General features: G+C 43.7%; 1 protein-coding gene across 1 annotated transcript; it reads right to left on the reverse strand.

The window, feature by feature from the left end:
• Positions 1-3,177: 3,177 nt before the first annotated feature.
• LOC311117475 (phosphatidylinositol 4-phosphate 5-kinase type-1 alpha-like) lies at positions 3,178-26,049 on the reverse strand (the record flags this gene model as incomplete). Its single annotated transcript, XM_084192398.1, has 16 exons — positions 3,178-4,167; positions 4,316-4,353; positions 4,461-4,526; positions 4,626-4,758; positions 4,909-5,079; positions 5,196-5,280; positions 5,413-5,461; positions 5,895-5,978; positions 6,091-6,326; positions 6,419-6,718; positions 7,885-8,037; positions 8,199-8,316; positions 10,089-10,219; positions 10,450-10,533; positions 18,165-18,199; positions 26,004-26,049. 16 exons carry the CDS (start codon positions 26,047-26,049, stop codon positions 4,139-4,141), a joined length of 1,758 nt encoding a protein of 585 aa, XP_084048524.1. The 3' UTR covers positions 3,178-4,138.
• Between the last annotated feature and the right edge of the window lie 206 nt (positions 26,050-26,255).

A 26,255-nucleotide genomic window follows, 5' to 3' on the forward strand; every position in this document is an offset into this window, starting at 1 on the left:
ATCAAACATGGTTTCCATGTGTTTGATGCCATTTTATGAGCCGTCCTCCCCTCAGCAGCCTCCACTGACATTATGGACCAAGAGAGACTGCAATCCACATTTTGGCTTGGTTTACTAAGCCACTGCCACGAACACTTAATATTACATTTTTGGGGCCCTGCTTAGGGCCGCCTTTGCCTCTCCTGCAAACAAAAACCTAAAAGTCAATATACTGTAAAATGCCATGTCATGGACAAGACTCTCCCACTCACAAATAAAGTAATATGAGTTTGTGGAGCTACTGTAGTGTAGACCTACCCTTCCAATCCCTAAACTGTTGTATCATGTTCAGGAATAAGGACAAGAACCAACATTTAGAAAATATGTTTAATTCTAAAATCAGATACAATATGAAAAACATCACCACCACATCACTGAAAGATGGTAGAAGGAACAGGCAGCATGAGAAGGCATTTCCGTGACTACTATATACATATACACATTTTATACAGGTAGAGTAAAAATAGAGTAATTGAAGCATAGATGGTAACCAGCAATGTTGGCTAGGAGGCTGTGTGAAACATTCAACGTAGAAAAGCATGGGAGATCATTGCCCCAGAATAATGATGGAGAATATATCAAAATCAAACATGAAATATAAAAAGTGAAATTGTCAAATAATCCCCTCCCATATCCAATACACTACTTAAGTCTCTGACATTTACTGTCAGAAGAATACATTATTATACGTACAATCATCTACGGTACATGTACAACTTAAGAATAATTTCAGGCTACAAGGTCATAATAATAATAATACAAATACAATAAATACGATTCTTCAAACTTTAAGATGGCAGACTTGTTCATATTGCATTAGTTCATATGTTGTGTAGTGTCTGTGTTGCAAGTGTACCGCCCTTTGAGCACCAAAGGGTGATGTGTCTTGTGCCGTGGTCCAGTCAAGTCACCAGACACTGCAACGGGTTAAATCCAGCATATACACAGAACCACACGGGCTTTAAAACAACATTGTTTTGAGACTGTCAGATGTTAGTTTGTAAAGTTAAGCATACGCTAAAAGTCATGATCAGTGTTCATGGATTCAAATCCAGACCCTGTTGTCGCACTAAGGCTTTTGTTATAATAAGATACAATACCATCTATCAGGAAAATGTGATTCAAAACTTGGGAACATGGGGCTTGGAGTGTTTTCTTTGGTGGCCAACTGTTCTCAAACTAACAGTGCAATACTTTGAACTGATCTCTTTGAAATGATGGGGAAGCTGAGCAGGGTTATCAGCGTCAAAGGTCGAAACATTCAAAAGAGCACAACTTTTAATTGAGGGCCATGATTGGAAATAACCTTAACCAGGAATACCATATGACGGTGGGTTAGGGAGGAAAAGTAGTGAACGCAAGAACTTGAAATGAATCAAACTATGTAGTAATTCAATTATTTGTGTAAATAACTCATTGTGGAACCAATACCACCCACTCTTGTGCCCTTCCTTCCTGTGTGCTTTAGAACATGTCTAGTTATCATGCAGGACAGCTCCTCTCAAACTGTGTGCTGCAACTCTGTTTGAAGGGTCAAACTCAGATCTGTTAGGAAAACATCAAGTTCATCAAAACTCAAGTTCTGAAGCATAGGTCTCCTCCATGTAGTTTCCATATGCAGTGTGTTCATCCATGTTCAAGTCCATATCATTTTGATTGCTTTTCCAATTTGTCATGACAGTTGATCAGACAGAGCTCCACTTCCAGCCTCTAGTTTCTTCAGGGCATGGCTGTGTTCTTGTACTCCCCCCCCCACTCCCCTTTAAACATTCCCTATTGTCTCATGGTGCATCAATGAACATGAATCATTTCCACCACAGGCCGATATCCCCCAGTTTGTCCATCTCTCCCTCATCTCCCTCTCTGCTTTGGACCACATGTGCTCTCATCTACTTAGAAATGTGTCCTCACAATCAGGCCTTGTGGCCCTTTAAACCACACTGTGTTGGTGTGAAATACAAGATCCAGCATAACCACTAGGCAGTGATATGTATCCCTGTGTCTGAAATATCCTACTACAGGATAAATAGTATGAGCTGCCAACCGGCGCTTGTGTTAGTATTCTACACAATGATTGAGCAAATGGGGGGGAAAAAATAACAAAACCATAATGTTTATATAAACGTTAATGTACAAGAGGTGTACTACAGACACGCAAACTCCATTAGTCATACACACGTGGTGAGTCTCATACTCAGTGGACTGCAGCAGGCATTTCTGTAACCAGCAGAAATCCCTGGTTGCTTATTAATGAAAGTCAGGTCATTGTACATACAATATCCAAAGTGGTTGAATGACAGTGGTAGAATTACCATTGCTTGAAGATCACTTAATATAATCATTGTGTGTACAAAACAGTCTAAATGGCTGGATGTGAATGAATGTGATGGAACTGTGGACTGCCATACGAAGACCGAAAAAGGCATGAGTGTAGAGTGTGCATTAAACGCTCGCTCATTCCTTTCAACCCTGCCGGTTGATTGGTCAAATTTTCTTTCAAAGATACTTTTGATTGGCAGTGTGAATATAAAAACAACAGACTCAAACAAGAGTTTGAATGTGTGTGTAACGGGACATTAAAGAAAACAAAAACACAAGAGAGACACAGAAACACGTCTCACAGCTCAGCAAGACTAGCAGCAGACTGAGACACAGGCACAGATTAAAAGGAAGATGGTGAGTGAGAGGCAGCTAGTGTTAGTGTGGTCATGTCACTGTCCTGTCCTTCTGTTACTACTCCTCGCTGTCTCTTCTCTGGTGTGGGGAGCCTCTATTCAAGGGATCATCAACTAGATACAGCCGTGGGCCGATTTTCTTCTTGAGCGGATGGTCAGGGGGCCGGAACATAATTACAAATAATTTGTTGAGTGCAAATTGACTGCAAGAAGCCCAAACAGATAATATTTGACTAAAACAATTTCAAACCTTGCTTACAATCACATATCTCTCTATTATGCATAGGGATACTTTGGAACACATTTCTCAAATTAAAATCACTTGGAGCTGATTTGCTGGTGTTTTTTTAACCTTATTTTATGTCCTCTTTAAACCTTGATCACTATAGCACATGTGGTCTCATCAGAGAGGAAGATTCCAGGATAACCATGGAGACAGAGTGACAGACAGAGCCTCCCCCATCAAACAGTACCAGAGCAATAGACACATAAACAACACTGTGTATAGCAGTGGAGGCTGCTGAGGGGAGGACGGCTCATAATAATGGCTGGAACGGTGAGAATGGAATGGCATCAAACCATGTGTTTAATGTATTTGATACCATCCCACTCATTCCGCTCCAGCCATTACCACGAACCCGTCCTCCCCAATTAAAGTGCCTCCAACCTCCTGTGGACTATAGCCTACCTATAGCTCTGGCCTGTACATTCCAGCTCCCAAATTCAGTCAGCTAATGTATACATCCATAATCTAAACGAATAGAAGGTCTGTGTGATGAAAACATATGTTCTGTCCATAGCAGTAAAAGTGTGGTCATAATAAAAAGTATAAAACACTACATAGAGATGATTCTCCTGTTTCCCTCCCATCTCCTGGCTGTGTGGAGAGAGGAGGGGGTGGAGAGATGTAGAATGATAATATATGAGATATTATGCTCTGAGTCACTGAAAACTGAACCCACTTAGACTGTCCACAAGAAGGAATGCACACAGTAACACAGAACAGAGTGTGATATAGAGCATGGTGTTCCTCCTCCACACTGTCGATATAGGGGTGTCTGAGCCCACATCCCTCTCCCCTTCAGACTTTGTGATCGGTAGGACAGTTTAAGTGGGTTTAGTGACACAGAGACTCTTGTAACTTAGTTAGAGATGGGTTTCTAGCAGCATACCCCTGTGTCTGTCTGGCTGACCAAGCCTTCAGACAACCACCCCTACCTCACACATACACACTCTCTCTTCCTCTTTGCTCCTCCTGCTGGCACTCAGTCACTCTCTCCCTCTCTTTCACTTCCCAACCCCCCCATCCCGTTCAGCCAGCCTGAAGTACGGATCGAAAGAGGAGTCAGGATGGAGGATGCAAGACTACTCTCCCCCTCCCCCTCTCTCTCTTCCACCCACCTTCTTGGTTCCAGAATCCCCTTTTACTCAGATGACTCCAGATCAGTTGTTACTGTGGGGGACAGACAGGGAGGGAGGCCAGTGAGCTATGAGAAACACCATAGTGAAGATCTTAAGAAGAGGAGGAAGAGGATTGGGCCAGACTTAGCAGATGTTGGTCTCTGGAACGATGTCTGATAGTGAGATGGCATCTTCATTACCTGACTGATCACCTGATTCTTCCACTTCCACCCCCATACTGAGAGACAGAGAGAGAGAAGATTGATAAGGGCATGTGTGTGTATAGTGTGTGTGAACATGTAAGTGGGAATATATGCGAGTCAATGGTATAATTCCTTTGTGTACCTGTGGGAGGTACCGTGGTCTTGGTCTGTGCTTGTTACTGCTCTATGCACCTCAACCCCTACTGACCTACAGAGAGAGAAACACATGAACTGGGTGACTTGAGGAGGAGGACTTACTTTGTGGAGGAGAGGGGAAGAGAGGAGAGGTGATGGAGGGAGGTGTTACCGTAGCGGAGGAGAGGAGGAGGTGAGTCCTGTGCTTCCTAATGAGGACGTGGAGAGGTTGGCCTCTGCATCCCCTGACCCTCCCGCCAGGGGAGGGGTCCTTGGCACCAGGTCTGGCCTGCCCGACTGCATGCCTGAACAGAAAGAGGGAGTAAAGAGGGAAACTAATGGCACAATTCCAAGTCCACCCCTAACCCCTTGTCCATAGGCACTTCATGTAGCTCTGGTCCACCTTGACCTCTGATCAAACATACAATCCATGTTTGTGTTAACTGTTCACTCACCGCTGTCTCCATCTGCGTCAGCCCTGTTGTAGTGGGAGTGGGAGACGAGTCGGGGGTCCACCACAGACTGTCCAGCAGCGTGGGAGAGGGGGGTGGGGCCTCCCAGGGTAGGAGCTCTCCTCAGACCCCCCGGACCCCCACCACGAGACTTCTTAGACGGGGAGAGCTTCACTGAGGGGTGGGGATGGGGGGGTGGAGAGAACAATATAACACTAAATAACGACAGCACGTTATATCATAAAAGTCAATATTGAAACAGAAAATACACAAGCACACAGCAGTCTTACATGGGATCTTCTTGAACACTGTGTTACACATGAATTGTTGGAAGCGCTCAGCGTAGAAGCCTGGTCTGTGCACCGACACTGTATCCTACAGAGGAAAAGGAATAAACCAGTTATAACCTGACATAGGCCTGACATAAGCAGTGGCAGATCTGACACCTGCATCTGTGGCATCTTTCATAATGTACTACAGGTATAGTGTGTGTGTGTAGGATCTTACCCCATCATGGACGAGGGCCTTCCACGAGTGCTCCAACTTCTTGATGAACCTGAAAAACAGTCTTCGTGAACATAGCTCAGTTGGTAAAGCATGGCGCCAGGATAGTTGGTTCGACTCCCGGGACCATCCATACGTAAAATATAAGTACGCATGACTAAGTCGCATTGGATAAATTCACCTGCTAATGGTATACAGTGAGCTCCAAAAGTATTGGGACATTGACCATTTTGTTGTTGTTTAGGCTCTGTACTCCAGCACTTTGCATTAGAAATGATACAATGACTATGAGGTTAAAGTGCAGACTGTCAGCTTTATTTTGAGGGTATTTACATTGTAACATTTCAAATCCAAAGTGCTAGAGTAAAACAGGAAATGTGTCACTGTCCCAATAGTTTGAGTACTGTATCATTATATTAACTATGTGAAATTGTATGTAGTCTGTACACAAGAACGCACACACAAACAAAGAAACAGGCACCTACCTGTAGGACTGCAGAATGTCGATGATGCCGATAAAGACCAGCAACCTCTCTCCTTTAGAGTTCCTGGCTGGGATCCCGCCCATACTGAAATGACATCATACACCACACCAACCAATCACCATCAACAAATCATAATTTTATGTGAAAGTTTGCACTTTTCCCAAGGTAATATCGTGTGATGTATTGATTGACTCACTGGTCCTCAGACTCCAGGGCCCCCTTCCCGCGGGCCTCTCCCTGTATAGACTCCATGGCTGTGCAGTATAGACTCTTCTGGGCCTGGGGTCGGCGCTGGTCTGGGGTCACCGCCCCCTCTGACCCACCACTGTCCCCCACCTGCCCCCCTCCTCGCTCCCGCTCCCTACTAGCCTGCTCCAGGTTATGGATCCCCACCAGCAGACTGTAGTCCATGATCTTAAAACTCTGCAGGAGCTGGAGAACACACAAACGCATAAGAGTTACTATACAGTACACCCAAACAGCACACACACAAACAGAACACACACACCGTCTCTCCCTCTCACCAGGCAGTCTCTCTGGATGGTCTTGCTAAGGGCGTTGTAGTTGTCCGGCTCCAGCAGCATTCCATCAGGCAGGTCCTGGATGAAGTCCAGGTCTTTATAGGTAGGAAAAGTCTTCTCCCTCTCCTTGGCTGAGGCCTGTCTCTTATAGGTGGAACCCTTCATGTCGTACTTGAGGTGCATGTGGACCACGCGGGGCAGCAGGTTGTTCATCACCACCAGGCGGATGTTCTTCCCTGCCGCCTGGATGCAGTACAGACCGTAGAACTTAGGAAGCAGGGTCCGCTTGTTCTGATTCAGGTTCTACAGAGTGGTTGGATGGAGAGAGAGAAGGGGGGAGGGTGGAAAGCGGGGAAAGAAGGGAGGGGTAGAAAGGAGAAGTGAGGAGAGATTGGGGGGAGAGAGGAAAAGACAAGACAGTTAGGTATTATATACACACTAAAACACACAGGCCACCACAGACAGTATCTTCCCTCTCCTCCTTCAATATCTTTCCATGAAGTATCCTCCTCCTTCAATATCTTTCCATGAAGTATCCTCCTCCTTCAATATCTTTCCATGAAGTATGCTCCTCCTTCAATATCTCTCCATGAAGTATCCTCCCCCTCCTCCTTCAATCTCTCTCCATTTAGTATCCTCCTCCTTCAATATCTCTCCATGAAGTATCCTCCCCCTCCTCCTTCAATCTCTCCATGAAGTATCCTCCCCCACTTCAATATCTCTCCATGTAGTATCCTCCTCCTTAAATATCTCACCATGAAGTATCCTTCCCCCCTTCAATATCTCTCCATTAAGCATCCTCCCCCTCCTCCTTCAATATCTCTCCACGAAGTATCCTCCCCCCTATAATATCTCTCCATTAAGTATCCTCTTCCTTCAATATCGCTCCATGAAGTATCCTCCTCCTTCAATATCACTCCATGAAGTATCCTCCCCCCCTTCAATATCTCACCATGAAGTATTACCCCCACTTCAATATCTCTCCATTAAGTATCCTTCCCCCCTCCTTCAATATCTCTCCATGAAGTATCCTTCTCCTTCAATATCTCACCATGAAGTATCCTCCCCCTCCTCCTTCAATATCTCACCATGAAGTATTACACCCCCCCCCTTCAATATCTCACCATTAAGTATCCTTCTCCTTCAATATCTCTCCATGAAGTATCCTTCTCCTTCAATATCTCACCATGAAGTATCCTCCCCCTCCTCCTTCAATATCTCACCATGAAGTATTACACCCCCCCTCCTTCAATATCTCACCATGAAGTATTACACCCCCCCCCCCCTTCAATATCTCACCATTAAGTATCCTTCTCCTTCAATATCTCTCCATGAAGTATCCTTCTCCTTCAATATCTCACCATGAAGTATCCTCCCCCTCCTCCTTCAATATCTCACCATGAAGTATCCCCCTCCTCCTTCAATATATCACCATGAAGTATCCTCCCCCTGCTCCTTCAATATCTCACCATGAAGTATCCTGGTAGTAGCTTCTGGAGAAACTCAGCCTCTTTGTGCTGCACCGTCTTGATAATGAACTCATCATCACTGGACACGTAGAAGAGAGAGCCACTGGCCCCGGAGTTAGACAGCTCTATCAGGCCATCGTTACACAGAGAGTACTGTAGGAGAGGAGTTAGTTAGCATCCTGACCACAGAACTACAACCAGACAAGACCAATCAACCATCCTGACCATAGAGAACTACAACCAGACACAACCAATCAACCAGACAAAACCAAACCAACCAGATTCAATTAAGTACATCTTTGTAGTCTACTGACCAGGTAGTCGTCTGGCCGGATGCCAAAGAGTTCTCTGAAGTAGCGGAAGGCGATGGGGGCGTAGGTCTTAAACCTGAAGTCACTGTAGTGGTGGGCAGGTGTCAGGTTACTGCCCTCACTGAGACAGACAGACAGAGCAAGGGGGGGGGGGGGGTTAATGAGCGCTGAATACATGAAGAGTTCTCTTAAGCATAGATGCAAGATGGACACACTCAGACCACTGGTGTCCAACAGTTTAGAAATCTAGCTAATCTTATGCTATTTTACACATTTTGCCATGAGGCTGAGAGAAAATGTTTTAGTTTCCTGTAATTATAAACATTTCTTTCATGGTTTATGACTTGTTCATATACTATCTGGGTGGCCCGACCTCTAGGGGGACCCCCTCCAGAAAGTATTCAGACCCCTTGACTTCTTCCAAATTGTGTTACGTTACAGCCTTATTCAAAATTTTTTTTTTTTTTTTAAATAATTCCCCTCACACAATATCCCATAACGACAAAGCGATAACAGATTTTTATAAATTTTTGCACATTTATAAAAAGTAAAAAACAGAAATACCTTATTTACATAAGCTATGAGACTCTAAAATTAGCTCAGGTGCATCCTGTTTACATTGATCATCCTTGAGATATTTCTACAAATTGATTGGAGTCCACCTGTGGTAAATTCAATTGATTGGACATGATTTGGAAAGGCACACACCTGTCTATATAAGGTCCCACAGTTGACAGTGCATGTCAGTGCAAAAAACAAAGCCATGAGCTCGAAGGAATTGTCCGTAGAGCTCCAAGGCAGGATTGTGTCGAGGCACAGATCTGGGGAAGGGTACCAACACATTTCTGCAGCATTGAAGGTCCCCAAGAACAGTGGCCTCCATCATTCTTAAATGGAAGAAGTTTGGAACAACCAAGACTCTTCCTAGAGCTGGCCGCACCGGGCCAAACTGAGCAATCGGGGGAGAAGGGCCTTGGTCAGAGCTCCAGAGTTCTCTGTGGAGATGGGAGAATATTCCAGAAGGACAACCATCTCTGCAGCACTCCACCAATCAGGCCTTTATGGTAGAGTGGCCAGACGGAAGCCACTCCTCAGTAAAAGGCACATGAAAGCCCGCTTGGGGTTTGCCAAAAGGCACCTAAAGACTCTCAGACCATGAGAAACAAGATTCTCTGGTCTGATGAAACCAAGACTGAACTTTTTGGCCTGAATGCCAAGCGTCACATCTGGAGGAAACCTGGCACCACCCCTACGGTGAAGCATGGTGGTGGCAGCATCATGCTGTGGGGATGTTTTTCAGCGGCAGGGAGACTAGTCAGGATCAAAGCAAAGATGAACGGAGCAAAGTACAGCGATCCTTGATGAAAACCTGCTCCAGAGCACTCAGGACCTCAGACTGGGGCGAAGGTTCACCTTCCAACAGGACAACGACCCTAAGCACACAGCCAAAACAACGCAGGAGTGCCTTCAGGACAAGTCTCTGAATGTCCGTGAGTGGCCTAGCCAGAGCCCGGACTTGAACCCGATCTAACATTTCTGGAGACCTGAAAATAGCTGTGCAGCGACACTCCCCATCCAACCTGACAGAGCTTGAGAGGATCTGCAGAGAAGAATTGGAGAAACTCCCAAAATACAGATGTGCCAAGCTTGTAGCGTTGTACCCAAGAAGACTCAAGGCTGTAATCGCTGCCAAAGGTGCTTCAACAAAGTACTGAGTAAAGGGTCTGAATACTTACGTAAATGTGATTTCAGTTTTTTATAAATTTGCAAACATTTCTAAAAACCTGTTTTTGCTTTGTCATTATGGGGTATTGTGTGTAGATTGATGAGGGGGAAAAGGATGTGTACTACGCCAGTGACACAGACACACACGGGGACACACACACGTCTAACCTGGGGAAGAAGATGCTCTCGACCACCACAAAGTCCTGCATGAGAACGTCCCTCTCAGCCTTCTGACTCAGACTGCCCACAGTGTGAGTGATGCCCAGCTGGATGGCTCCTTTCAGGGCTGACGACGTGGTCTGGAGGGGGAAGTGGAAGAGATAAATGGAGAAATGGATGGTTGTCAAGATAGATTGATAAATTAATTGTGTCTGAGGAATTCTCATTATATAATTAATCTATGACTCTCAAACGCTTGTGTACATTACATTCTGCAATTCATCATTAGGTGTGGACGGGGAAGGGTTTCAGGCTACGGGTAATTTTAGCACACACATGGTGGGTTTGTGTGTGTTGACCCCATACTGACCTTTTTATAGGTGGTCTCTCCAGTGTTAGTCTCAACTCCTCTGTGTCCAATGGTCTTCTTCATACTCTGACTGGATCCAGGCATCTGAGAGAGAGAGAGACACACACAGAGAGACAGACAGGAAGAAAGAGAGAGAGAGAGAGAGAGAGAGAGAGAGAGAGAGAGAGAGCGAGAGCGAGAGAGAGTAGAGTTTTTATAAAACCTTTATTTTATACTCAAGTGTTAACATAAATAAATGGCACACTGCCTTTTCAGAAATGAAGCAACAAATGTCATTACTAAATAAAAAATAAAAAATAAAAAACAATGGGAGATCTTTTACAGCCGAGAAGAACTCAAAATCCACTTTTATTCTTGCTTTCACTAATCCTTTAAAAACACATCTTACATCCTGCCCATATCCCATTTCTATCTTATGTTTCCTACTCAGAAAAATTCTTAGCTTGTCCCAAAATAAAATTTAACAGTTGACATTTTATTTTCTGTTGCTTACTATATTGAAACCCCAAAATAAAAACAGTGTTTTTGAAAATATCCCCTACAGCTTTAAACAAAGACTCCAGCATTTCCAAGAGAGGTTATCCTCTCACACTCCATAAAACAGTGAAAAATTGTTTCTCTTAATTTACAAAAAGGACATCCATCTCCAACATCTGAGTTAATAACAGATACAAAAGCATTAACTGCAATGACGCCATGCAAAACCCTCCATTGCATATCCCCAGTACCCTTTTGTAACGGTGGCTTGTACAGTGCTCTCCATGCTGGCTTTACCTTGTCATCAATGCCCAATTTTACCCTCCATGGTGTGTCTTTTCTATTTATCTTTATTCAACACCTTGACACACCCCCTATATAAGTCTTTCCCATTCACCTCATCCAAACCCACCTCTTCCAACCCTCTCAAATCCAGTAATAACGCCTTTCTTTCAGACTCTGGGATATTGGGTGTAATCCCTAGTTTTGGAAATGAGACGTTTTCATCTTGTACCTTCTTCTTGTGACTATTCAGCATACCCCACTCTTCTGCTGACAGAGCCTTCCTGCAGCTTCCCAGCAGTTGTCCGACAATCCTTTCCGACCTCACCCCCAAATGTTCAGCCACCCGTCTTCCATCCATTAAGGCGGGCCCAGCCATGGCCATTAACTGTTTTAAGGTGATGATTTTGCCCTTCACCAGAATCTTGGAGAAATGTGGAACAGCTGCAGTTGTACAATCCAGTCTTGCCCCATACACCAGAGGTTCCTCCAACAGCCAATGCACTGACTCCGCTGAAGTTCGTCTGGACACCTTCATTATGCTCCACACCCTAAGAAGGCCTCTGTAAAACGGAGGTACTCCCTCCCTAGAAATCTGGCTACTATCAACCAAAAATAAAGCCTTCTTTAAACCTAATCCCCCAACCTGCTGTAATACAAGACCTGCCACCCCTCTCCAAACCACATGTTCCGGTCCATAAAGCAACCTTTGAATGAACTGAAACCGGAAAGCAGCAGCCCTACTAGCAAGATGTACAAGAACCTCCCGAGTGGCGCAGTGGTCTAAGGCACTGCATCGCAGTGCTAGCTGTGCCACTAGAGATCCTGGTTCGAATCCAGGCTCTGTCGTAGCCGGCCGCGACCGGGAGACCCATGGGGCGGCGCACAATTGGCCCAGCGTCGTCCAGGTTAGGGGAGGGAATGGCCGGCAGGGATGTAGCTCAGTTGGTAGAGCATGGCGTTTGCAATGCCAGGGTTGAGGGTTCGATTCCCACAGGGGGCCAGTATGAAAAAAATAATGTATGCATTCACTAACTGTAAGTCGCTCTGGATAAGAGCGTCTGCTAAATGACTAAAATCTAAAATCTAATCTAAATCTTGTCCCCCCTCCTCTTTTGACAAATAAAAAAAACACTGTGGAACCCAATGATATTTATCCCAAAATAAATCTACAAATAATCGCCAGTATCTTAGCCAGAAGGCCAGATGGTGGCTCTAAAACTGACAACCGATGCCACAGTGCAGAGGCAATCACATTGTTAACTATAATAGTGTGCCCCCTATATAACATACGAGATAACAACCAACGTCATCTCCTCATCCTCACTTCCACCATTTCAACCACCCCAATCCAAAAAAAAATCCCATTGTCCCCTCATCTCCTAGGTACACTCCAAGATACTTAAAACCTCCCTTACACCATTCCAGCCCCCCTGGCAAAGCCATGATCCCTCCAGACCATTCTCCAATCTGTAAAGCACAACTTTTTTCCCAATTTACCTTTGCAGAGGATATTCCCCTAAAACGACCAACCATTACACTCAAACTATCCACCTCCGCTTGATTTTTCACTAAAACAACTACATCATCAGCATAGGCTGAGAGACGAATAGGAGGAATGTCCTCTGAAAGGTACACACCTTCAATGTGACTTCTAATGCTATTTAGTAGTGGCTCTATAGCAATGGCATTTAACATTCCCGACAAAGAACATCCCTGCCTAATACCTCTACACACTTTAAAAGGAGCACTCAAACCACCTTTAACTTTCAATACACTTTCAATGTCACCATATATCACCTTTATCATGGCAATAAAACCAGAGCTGAACCCAAACGCCTCAAAAGTGTGCCATAAGTATTGATGTTCAACTCGGTCAAATGCCTTTTCCTGATCAATTGAAATTACACCAGCATCCAACCCAATAGCCCTAGAGACATCCAAAAAATCACGAATCAGAGAAATGTTATCCCCTATCTGCCTGCCAGGAACACAGTAGGACTGGTCCGTATGATTTGCCCCATCACCTCCCTCAGCCTGTTGGACAAAGCCTTTGACAGGATCTTATAATCAGTGCACAATAAAGCCACCGGCCTCCAGTTCTTCACCTCCCTAGGGTCACCCTTTTTGGGCAGTAGGGTGAGGACAGCCCTTCTGCAGCTTATTGGTAGTAACCCTCCGTTTAAACTATCATTAACTACTGCTAGCCAATCCTCTCCCAACATAGCCCAAAAATACTTTAAAAAGTAAACGGGAAGCCCATCCATGCCTGGTACCCTTCCATTTTCCATGCCTTTTAATGCAGTGTATAGCTCCTGCAAAGACAATGGTTGCTCTAGCTCAACCTGAGCTTCTGCAGCCACCTGTGGGAGCCCATCAAGGAACTGCTGTGTCACTGTTTTATCCTCTTTGTACTCACACTTGTAGAGCTCAGCATAGAACTCTACTGCCCTCTTTCTAATTTCACTAGGGCTAGTGAGCTCCTGTCCAACAGCTGATTTGAGACAATGAATAATTATTCTTTGTCCATTCTAAACCAAATAAAAATTTGGATGAGGCATCCATTTCAGAGATTCCCTGAAACTTACCTCTCACCAATGCCCCCTGTGCTCTGATACCCAGCAGGTCTGCCAATGCAGCTTTTTTCCTCTCCAGGGCCTGAGTATGGCCTCGATCTCCTGTGGTCTCAACCAACGTCATGAGTTCCACTATTTCAGTCTATAGGGCTTTCATTGATCTGGTGATATCCTTGGTGACATTCCTCGTGTATTGATTACATAATTGTTGAATCTGGATTTTCCTTATATCCCGCCACTGTTCAAGGGATACAAAACTGGCCTTTTGAGACCTCCACCTCTCCCAGAAAAAAACTAAAACATTTCCTGAAGTGAGCATCACTCAATAAAGTTATATTAAAATGCCAGTATGCGCTTTTGGGTTTTATATCGTTAATGAACACCACCTCTGTTATTAAACAATGATCAGAAAATCCCACTGGGGTTATCACACTTGATTTACAGACCTGAGATTGATGCTCAAAACAATAAAACCTATCTAACCTGGCCATAGCGATGGTGTTCTCTCTCACATGCGCCCAGGTGTACTGTCTCGTGCCTCCATGTTGACTCCGCCAATGAGGCGTTTTAAAAAAGTCCTTGAGGCTATATGAGGTTCTTTGTGATTACTATCCAAATCACTGACTGTGCAGTTAAAATCCCCAGCAATAAATAAATGATCTTCATTATTACATTTCTCAATGGTATTTTATAATGTCTCTAAAAAACATACCCTCTCAACTGCCACCTCTGGGGCATATACATTTATCAGACACATAGAGCAAGGTATGAAAACATCACTAACTTTTAATAACCTCCCCTCAACTACCTCTTCAACCTCATATGACAAAGGCAAAAACCCTTTTGAGAACAAGGTGGCCACACCCCCACTTTTTGAGTTTTTATGACAACACACCACTGTCCCCCCCCCACTCCTGTTGCCACATAATTTCTTTTTCCAAATTACTATGCGTTTCTTGTAGAAAATGTATGTCACTTCACTTTCCCCGAATTAACTCATACACTATGGCTCTTTTTTTAACGTCTCTTGCCCCATTTACGTTTAAAGAAGAAATCTTAAAACTGCTCATGGATGGGAAAAAAATACAGAGGAAGACACAGAAACCACATCTCTTTACAGAGTTAAGGCTGCGACTGAACTCTTTCATTTTCTTTAGAATTTCCATCACTTATCACTCTTGTGACCACTTTCTTGAGTCTAGCAATTTCAGGGCTTGTCAAACTTCCCCCTGTTATTTTTGACATCAGAAACTTTGCTGATTCAATAAAGAATTGACTTTCAGGGAAAACATCTGTTACATTATAATCCTGCATATATTTCTTCCCTTTTGTCAACTTCAGAAATTGACATACCTTCTCAATCCCATACCTCCCCTCCACCCCATTTATCTCACTATTGTTCTCGGGACAATTACGTACCAAATGCCCCTCTCTTCCACAGCCAAAGCATTTCATTGATTCAGTAGAAGCGTAGAAGACATAATCAAATCCATCAATCTTAAAACTGAATGCTAAATTCAATTCGTCAGTGTCCTTCTTTAAAATCATATGCACTTGTCTCCTATGAGACACGACATGTTTCAGCAAAGGAGATTTGCATCCAAAAAGAACCTTCTTTATTGTAGATACAATTTGACCATGACGAGATAACTCTCACTCCAACACTTCATCTCTAACAAATGGTGGCACGTTAGAAAGTATAACTTTCTTCGCCGGGATTCATAAGCGGAAATACCGGCGTCTGTGTCTCCCGCAACACAACACCACTCTCAACTATCGTATTCACCTTTTCAATGGAATCTAAGAATATCACTACAGCGCTATTCATCCTTGAGGCTGATTTGATGCTATCATACCCAATGATAGCACCCACTGCCAAGCTACATTCTTCCACTGAACACCCGGCCGCAGCAGGAATCTTTACTCCCATGCCGCCGACTACGTTTTTTAAACTCCAAACTTCCGCGAGTGGGCATTGCAACCAGCCCCACCCGCTGGTTGTGCCCTCGCGAAAAACAACCTCAACGATCCCACCACCCGTATACGTGCTTAGTGATAGTTAGACAAGATAACCTTAAAACAACTAAACTAATATATATATATATATATATATATATAGTGAGGGAAAAAAGTATTTGATCCCCTGCTGATTTTGTACGTTTGCCCACTGACAAAGAAATGATCAGTCTATAATTTTAATGGTAGGTTTATTTGAACAGTGAGAGACAGAATAACAACAACAAAATCCAGAAAAACGCATGTCAAAAATGTTATAAATTGATTTGCATTGTAATGAGGGAAATAAGTATTTGACCCACTCTCAATCAGAAAGATTTCTGGCTCCCAGGTGTCTTTTATACAGGTAACGAGCTGAGATTAGGAGCACACTCTTAAAGGGAGTGCTCCTAATCTCAGCTTGTTACCTGTATAAAAGACACCTGTCCACAGAAGCAGTCAATCAATCAGATTCCAAACTCTCCACCATGGCCAAGACCAAAGAGCTCTCCAAGGATGTCAGGGACAAGATTGTAGACCTACACAAGGCTGGAATGGGCTACAAGACCATCGCCAAGCAGCTTGGTGAGAAGGTGACAACAATTGGTGCAATTATTCGCAAATGGAAGAAACACAAAATAACTGTCAATCTCCCTCGGCCTGGGGCTCCATGCAAGATCTCACCTCGTGGAAATGCAATGATCATGAGAACGGTGAGGAATCAGCCCAGAACTACACAGGACGATCTTGTCAATGATCTCAAGGCAGCTGGGACCATAGTCACCAAGAAAACAATTGGTAACACACTACGCCGTGAAGGACTGAAATCCTGCAGCGCCCGCAAGGTCCCCCTGCTCAAGAAAGCACATATACAGGCCCGTCTGAAGTTTGCCAATGAACATCTGAATGATTCAGAGGAGAACTGGGTGAAAGTGTTGTGGTCAGATGAGACCAAAATCGAGCTCTTTGGCATCAACTCAACTCGCCGTGTTTGGAGGAGGAGGGATGCTGCCTATGACCCCAAGAACACCATCCCCACTGTCAAACATGGAGGTGGAAACATTATGCTTTGGGGGTGTTTTTCTGCTAAGGGGACAGGACAACTTCACCGCATCAAAGGGACGATGGACGGGGCCATGTACCGTCAAATCTTGGGTGAGAACCTCCTTCCCTCAGCCAGGGCATTGAAAATGGGTCGTGGATGGGTATTCCAGCATGACAATGACCCAAAACACACGGCCAAGGCAACAAAGGAGTGGCTCAAGAAGAAGCACATTAAGGTCCTGGAGTGGCCTAGCCAGTCTCCAGAACTTAATCCCATAGAAAATCTGTGGAGGGAGCTGAAGGTTCGAGTTGCCAAACGTCAGCCTCGAAACCTTAATGACTTGGAGAAGATCTGCAAAGAGGAGTGGGACAACATCCCTCCTGAGATGTGTGCAAACCTGGTGGCCAACTACAAGAAACGTCTGACCTCTGTGATTGCCAACAAGGGTTTTGCCACCAAGTACTAAGTCATGTTTTGCAGAGGGGTCAAATACTTATTTCCCTCATTAAAATGCAAATCTATTTATAACATTTTCGACATGCGTTTTTCTGGATTTTGTTGTTGTTATTCTGTCTCTCACTGTTCAAATAAACCTACCATTAAAATTATAGACTGATCATGTCTTTGTCAGTGGGCAAACGTACAAAATCAGCAGGGGATCAAATACTTTTTTCCCCTCACTGTGTGTGTGTATATATATATATATATATATATATATATATATATATATATATATATATATATATATATATATATATATATATATATATATATACACACACATATACATACACACACCAAAACCCAATAGAGTGAAAATAATTCCAGTCGCTCTCACAAATCACTCCTGCTTCACGACTCACTCCCAGCATGCACTCCAATGAGAGAGAGAGAGAAAGGAAGAGAGATAGAGAGAGACAGGAAGAAAGCGAGAGAAAGGGAGAGAGAGAATAGGGAGAAATAAAGGGTATTAAGAAACTAAAAATGCACTGTAGAGCTGTGTGTGTTTGACTCCATTAAAACAAGTTTCAGTGTCATCTTGTTCTCTCCATTGTTTGGTTTTATGACACACAGCTTAAAGGTAAACATCTGCCATTGATACACAGAAACCATCAAAACCAGTTCCCCCTCCCTTTCCACATAGCCTGTGTCTAGGGAGAGGACACAGACAGACAGGTGATATACAACACATCTTCACCGGGTTCTGGAAATGTTGTGTAACACACACTGTTCGCTAAAGGTAGTGGAAAACACAGTTTCATCAACAGGGCTCCAGCATCATCAGCAGAGTACTCTAATCAGCGGTTTAGTGAGTCAGGGATGGTGTCTGTCTGTCTTACCTCTGGAGATGCCATTTTCCGAGACCCACTGGGCCCTGGGGGGGGGGGGGGGGGGGAGAGAGAGAGAAAAGGAGAAAGGAAAACATATTAGAGAGTAGAGTGATGGACCTATTCTTGCACACCTCAGTCCTCCTCTTAGAATCGAACAGTTACCGACAGAACCAAGCTAATTTCACATAGCTGGAGTCATGTCGGCCAGCTGTAGTGATTCATTCATCGTCACATAGTATAGTAGTTTATGGAAGAAGGAACCCATATTAAAGTGTCTGATAGGGTTGTGCAATGTCTGGACTGACACTATCGTTTGACATCACAATGTCATCACCATCGACAATGCAATCGTAAAATCCCCCAAAACTAGTGTCTGACCAAATTGCTTAATTGCAGTCTTTCCACTCCATGCACAAAATGCTCATAAGAAAAACCTAATAAACTTCAGTGTAATTTTGATTTGAGTACAAATTTGTCGCAGTATATGCTTGACAACCACTCTTGGTTAATTACAAAAACAGCAGTCATTCGTGTTATTTTCCACAGATGCCGAGCCATGGTTGCCGGGCTCCCAAGTGGCGCAGCGGTCTAAGGCACTGCATCTCAGTGCTTGAGGCGTCACTACAGACCCCCTGGTTGGATTCCAGGCTGTATCACAACCGGCCGTGATTGGGAGTCCCATAGGGTGGCGAACAATTGGCTCAGCGTCGTCCGGATTTGGCCGGTGTAGACCATCATTGTAAATAAGAATTTGGAATTTGTTCTTAACTGACTTGCCTAGTTAAATAAAGGTTAAATAAAAACAAAACAAAAATTATGGTTAGACCTACACAGCCACAAGAATGGCTAGGCCTAGGCTAACTGCTGCTCCCATTCACAATACACATTCTGCTCTAGATTTAACCACCACTTCTCCCTCTAATGCTGCTTCCATGTCAGCCTGCCCTGGACGCTGTTGCGGTGGGGCCTTTGCCTCGAGCCTAAAACAATCTAGGGGAACCCCTGCACTTCAGTCACTGCTCAGGATGCATTGCATTTGTATGACGGTTCTCCATAAATTTTAAAAACAGCTAATGTTGTAGTTTGCAGTTACTAAGGTTACCGACCGCCTATCTGTTACTTAGTACCTCTGCACTGTATGTAGGTCCATCTCCAGACAGTATAGTATTACAGCAGACATTCCCTCCCAGACAGTCTACCACAGAGCAGATACTGTGAGAGCATAGAGCAGCTGCAGGGCAACAAGTTAACTGACCACTCGCTGCATAACACACCACACACACACAGACAAAAAGACAGACACACAAACAGAGCGATGAGTGGACATAGCCTGGAATTAGGTTTAATGGGGAAAACCGGATACAGGGAAAGACCATGGTGGTGAGAGGAAATAACGAGAGAACTCCTGGCATCGACACAGGGACATACAGTACCTTGCAAAAGTATTCATCCCCCTTGGCGTTTTTCCTATTTTGTTGCATTAACCTGTAATTTAAATGGATTTTTTTGGGGATTTCATGTACTGGACATACACAAAATAATCCAAATTGGTGAAGTGAAATGAAAAAAATTACTTGTTTCAAAGCATTATAAAAAATAAATACTACATATGCATTCACCCCCTTTGCTATGAAGCCCCTAAATAAGATCTGGTGCAACCAATTACCTTCAGAAGTCACATAATTAGTTAAATTAAGTCCACCTGTGTGCAATCTAAGTGTCACATGATCTGTCACATGATCTCAGTATATATACACCTGTTTTGAAAGGCCCCAGAGTCTGCAACACCACTAAGCAAGGGGCACCACCAAGCAAATGGCACCATGAAGACCAAGGAGCTCTCCAAACAGGTCAGGGACAAAGTTGTGGCGAAGTACAGATCAGGGTTGGGTTATAAAAAAATATCTGAAACTTTGAACATCACACGGTGCACCATTAAATCCATTATTAAAAAAATTGAAAGAATATGGCACCACAACAAACCTGCCAAGAGAGGGCCGCCCACCAAAACTCACGGTCCAGGCAAGGAGGGCATTAATCAGAGGCAACAAAGAGACCAAAGATAACCCTGAAGGAGCTGCAAAGCTCCACAGCAGAGATCGGAGTATCTGTCCATAGGACCACTTTAAGCCATACACTCCACAGAGCTGGGCTTTACAGAAGAGTGGCCCGAAAAAAATCCATTGCTTAAAGAAAGAAATAAGCAAACACGTTTGGTGTTCGCCAAAAGGCATGTGGGAGACTCCCCAAACATATGGAAGAAGGTACTCTGGTATGATGAGACTAAAATTGAGCTTTTTGGCCACCAAGGAAAACGCTATGTCTGGCGCAAACCCAACACCTCTCATCACCCCGAGAACACCATCCCCACATTGAAGCATTGTGGTGACAGCATCATGCTGTGGGGGTGTTTTTCCATCAGCAGGGACTGGGAAACTGGTCAGAATTGAAAGAATGATGGATGGCGCTAAATACAGGGAAATTCTTGAGGGAAACCTGTTTCAGTCTTCCAGAGATTTGAGACTGGGACGGAGGTTCACCTTCCAGCAGGACAATGACCCTAAGCATACTGCTAAAGCAACACTTGAGTGGTTTAAACATTTAAATGTATTGGAATGGCCTAGTCAAAGCCCAGACCTCAATTCAATTGAGAATCTGTGGTATGACTTAAAGATTGCTGTACACCAGCGGAACCCATCCAACTTGAAGGAGCTGGAGCAGTTTTGCCTTGAAGAATGGGCAAAAATCCCAGTGGCTAGATGTGTCAAGCTTATAGAGACATACCCCAAGAGACTTGCAGCTGTAATTGCTGCAAACGGTGGCTCTACAAAGTATTGACTTTGGGGGGGTGAATAGTTATGTACGCTCAAGTTCTGTTTTTTTGTCTCATTTCTTGTTTGTTTCACAATAAAACATATTTTGCATCTTCAAAGTGGTAGGCATGTTGTGTAAATCAAATGATACAAACCCCCCATAAATCCATTATAATTCCAGGTTGTAAGGCAACAAAATAGGAAAAATGCCAAGGGGGTGAATACTTTCGCAAGCCACTGTACGTCGGTCTCTGCCAGACATAACCCCAGTCTGATACTGTGTCTAGACCACTGTACAGTGGGGGGAAAAAAGTATTTAGTCAGCCACCAATTGTGCAAGTTCTCCCACTTAAAAAGATGAGAGAGGCCTGTAATTTCCATCATAGGTACACGTCAACTATGACAGACAAAAGGAGGGGAAAAAATCCTGAAAATCACATTGTAGGATTTTTAATGAATTTATTTGCAAATTATGGTGGAAAATAAGTATTTGGTCACCTACAAACAAGCAAGATTTATGGCTCTCACAGACCTGTAACTTCTTCTTTAAGAGGCTCCTCTGTCCTCCACTCGTTACCTGTATTAATGGCACCTGTTTGAACTTGTTATCAGTATAAAAGACACCTGTCCACAACCTCAAACAGTCACACTCCAAACTCCACTATGGCCAAGACCAAAGAGCTGTCAAAGGACACCAGAAACAAAATTGTAGACCTGCACCAGGCTGGGAAGACTGAATATGCAATAGGTAAGCAGCTTGGTTTGAAGAAATCAACTGTGGGAGCAATTATTAGGAAATGGAAGACATACAAGACCACTGATAATCTCCCTCGATCTGGGGCTCCACGCAAGACCTCACCCCGTGGGGTCAAAATGATCACAAGAACGGTGAGCAAAAATCCCAGAACCACACGGGGGGACCTAGTGAATGACCTGCAGAGAGCTGGGACCAAAGTAACAAAGCCTACCATCAGTAACACACTACGCCGCCAGGGACTCAAATCCTGCAGTCCCAGATGTGTCCCCCTGCTTAAGCCAGTACATGTCCAGGTCCGTCTGAAGTTTGCTAGAGTGCATTTGGATGATCCAGAAGAGGATTGGGAGAATGTCATATGGTCAGATGAAACCAAAATATAACTTTCTGGTAAAAACTCAACTGGTCGTGTTTGGAGGACAAAGAATGCTGAGTTGCATCCAAAGAACACCATGCCTACTGTGAAACATGGGGGTGGAAACATCATGCTTTGGGGCTGTTTTTCTGCAAAGGGACCAGGACGATTGATCCGTGTAAAGGAAAGAATGAATGGGGCCATGTATCGTGAGATTTTGAGTGAAAACCTCCTTAAATCAGCAAGGGCATTGAAGATGAAACGTGGCTGGGTCTTTCAGCATGACAATGATCCCAAACACACCACCCGGGCAACGAAGGAGTGGCTTCGTATGAAGCATTTCAAGGTCCTGGAGTGGCCTAGCCAGTCTCCAGATCTCAACCCCATAGAAAATTATTGGAGGGAGTTGAAAGTCTGTGTTGCCCAGCGACAGCCCCAAAATATCATTGCTCTAGAGGAGATCTGCATGGAGGAATGGGCCAAAATACCAGCAACAGTGTGTGAAAACCTTGTGAAGACTTACAGAAAACGTTTGACCTGTGTCATTGCCAACAAAGGGTATATAACAAAGTATTGAGAAACTTTTGTTATTGACCAAATACTTATTTTCCACCATAATTTGCAAATAAATTCATTAAAAATCCTACAATGTGATTTTCTGGATTTTCTTTTCTCATTTTGTCTGTCATAGTTGACGTGTACCTATGATGAAAATTACAGGCCTCTCATCTTTTTAAGTGGGAGAACTTGCACAATTGGAGGCTGACTAAATACTTTTTTCCCCCACTGTATGTCGGTCTCTGCCAGACATAACCCCAGTCTGATACTGTGTCTAGACCACTGGGTCCTCTACCAGAGCCAATGACTAAACTTTTTCCATCACCCAAACTAAGCTTTGGGACTTTTCCTGTGACTCACCGACCCTGCAGACTCCAGGCCCAACTTTATCCAGCCCAATAGATAACAGCCCATAGCCTATTTTAAAACATTGCTATTTGTGCGACAAACATGCCAACATAGGAAAACCCAGAAGCAAAATATGTCTAGAATTTTCTCAATGTTGTTTTCACATAGTCATAACAATGCTTGAAAAATGTGCTCCTCACAAAAGGATTCGCCCTCTAAAATTGTGTGCATGTGTGAGATTCACCTTCTCGCCCACTCCATGAGAACTTCAGGCCTATAACCAATAGCAACTGCTATTTCTGACTTTCAACATAGTGATATTACAAACAGTTGGGAAAAAACTTGTCTGCTGTTATTGTAATATTGTGGGCAGGTCAGAGTTATGTTGAGGACAGTGAGAGGCAAGAGGAGGGAGACCTACTGAAAATATATCATCCGAGTGATGGAATGGTGGGATACTGATAGCGAAACAGGAAACAGCCTAATATGCTATTTGTCTGAGATATTAGGCTAGGCCTATTCAAATTGTGAGATGGATCAAATCAATGAATTAAACCAATGCACATTGCTTGAACAAACTCCATAAGGATTAGTTAGCTCAGGGAGTGGAGATGCATCTTGTCTTGGTAAACTATGTCGTAGCCATTTCACTGCGTAATGCACTGCACACACGCACAATAGAAAGCACACACGCGCACACAATAGAAAGCACACACGCGCACACAATAGAAAGCACACACGCGCACACACAATAGAAAGCACACACGCACACACAATAGAAAGCACACACGCACACACAATAGAAAGCACACACAATAGAAAGCACACACGCACACACAATAGAAAGCACACACGCACACACAATAGAAAGCAACACTTAACCAAGCCTCTATTTGGTCCACTCGCCCTTTGCTTGCTCAAATGCCACAAGGTCCTGTAATGCCTGGAAGAGGCACTCACAGGAACAAAGCACACGCTCAGCCACTCGCTCACACACAAACTGCAACCCCATGCAGGTACCTCTCTGCAAGGCTCTCCTCCAGAACTGAGTCCTAATGTCTGTGGAGTAAGATACAGAACCACCACAGCCAGTTACACATGAACAAGGCATGCGTACAACCGAATTAGGTTTCAATCACATTGCTCACCTCTAAATTAGCCTATATGGACCATAGGCTACAGAGATCTAGAAACAAGCAGCGCTCTGTTTAAGAAAAATGGCTTGTTTTTAAAAGTAGGATTTCGATAATATCCCAGTTCGACATTGTGTCCAAACATTTTCACAGTTACAATGAGACACATCTCAGTTCAGTTCACAACACATGTTGGCTATTAGCCTGCACTGTAGCATGCATGTAGAGCAATAATATGAGAGTAAATGTGCTGGTTATTGGCCCAATTTATGAGCTTATATATAGACAGAGATCACCCTGTATCATTTGCGTTTGAGTGTGTGTTAATTGGCTTAGTTCACAGCCCTGTATTCAGACTTAGATCCACATAAAGCAATCAGGCTTGTTATTGCGGGACCAAAACAGACCTATTCTCATGACCTGACTCAAACTGGCTAGCTACTACAGTACCAAGGGAAGAGCAACTGTAACAAACACCATAGTAAAGCTGATAAGAGCCTATACTAGACCAGGATTAGAAAGATAGAGAAGAGTCTCCTTTCCTGACCCAGCGTCACTGCGTCACTGTTCACAGTATAACCTCTGATATCAACTGATTCTGGACAAGTGAATAATGTGACCACAACCAAAAACCAACTCAGTCAGGACTAGGGTGATAAACCGAAAATCGACACCGACCATAACAATCACTTATCGCAGGCATTTTGCTGATATCTTTCTTTACGATAAATTGCCTATAATAGAGAAACAAAGTTTTAAATGAAATAAATGAGCTAATATTGGTGATTGTTAATGGGACAATTGATGACTACAACCATAAAACTAGCAGTAGTAGTTTAAATGATGATACAAAAAAACGGTGGTTAACATTGTTATAAACGTATCGTTCTCGCATCAATTCAGGAAATGTATCGCAATATGGATTTTTGTCCTCATCGCCCGGCGCTAGTCAGGACGCCCCATGAATTCCTCTTATACTCTGTGACTTCCAGTAAAGTTCTCTGTAAATGTGTTGGAATTATGACAGGACAGTAGGTTCTTCCTCAACCACATAGGCCTACATTACTCGGACTATTGCTCATTATCTCCCATGGAAACCAAATCTGTATCCATTCCACCCTAAACGAACGTTACTTCGCCTAATTGATTGGATGTGCGTGACTGCCTGTTGTCATGAGTCCAAAAGCTGCAGAAAAACATTACTGTGTCAACAACATAGACGCGACCACCACATTCTATCCACGAAAACAATTGTGTTGGCATTACAAATAAATAGGCAACACACTAGTTAGCTAGCAACCAATATTACTGGCTGGTCTCAGTTTCTTGGGTTGGCTAGTTAGCTAACTAGCAACAATTAACAGGTGTTTTGTCCTACTACTCGATGCGGCAAATATTACAAAATATCAACACAAAGGCCCACTGATTTCGAGCATGGCAAATAGCTAACAGAGGGAGTAAGTTAGCTAACTACTGTAGTTAGAATTGCTGGAGTTGGAGAGAATTTGCCCCATTCAAGAGCGAGTTAGCTAACGTTAGCTAGCTACATCTGATTGAAAATAACTACATTATCCGGTGTGCAGATATCCCATCGTAAGCCCTTACTACTAGCAACACCATAAAGTACAGGACCCAATTTCAAGCTTGTAACGTTAAGATACCTAGTTAGCTATAGCGCAATCCATCTGATCCGATTGTTGACGTTAGCAAACTGTGATAACGTTAGCTAGCTAGCTCAGACAGAACGGAGAAATTGAGTCAGTTGAATTAAGACAACAAAAAAACATATTCAGCTACAGGCGATGCTGAATCTGTAGCTACGTTAATTAGATCGCATTTTCGTGCAAATTACTTCACGGAGAGACGTAAATGTGTTATTGTAGATACCTGTTGGAACAGTCGACCCCGAATCAACTGGAACGGCGGTCGCCATTTTGGATTGGCCGTTATCGGAACAGATATTAAACACATCTTTGGTATCCGTATCCACCAGCTAGTAGATTGTCCAGCGGCAGTCAAAATTGGCTATATCGTAAAAATGTTAGAAAATCAAAATGTGCTTTTTGGTCTTTATTTAAGGTTATGGTTAGACATAAGGTTAGCAGTGTGGTTACGGTTGTTTAAAATACAATTTTAAGA

This window comes from Coregonus lavaretus (assembly GCF_964263955.1).
Source record: "Coregonus lavaretus genome assembly, contig: HAP1_SCAFFOLD_643, whole genome shotgun sequence".
Lineage (NCBI taxonomy): Eukaryota > Metazoa > Chordata > Actinopteri > Salmoniformes > Salmonidae > Coregonus > Coregonus lavaretus.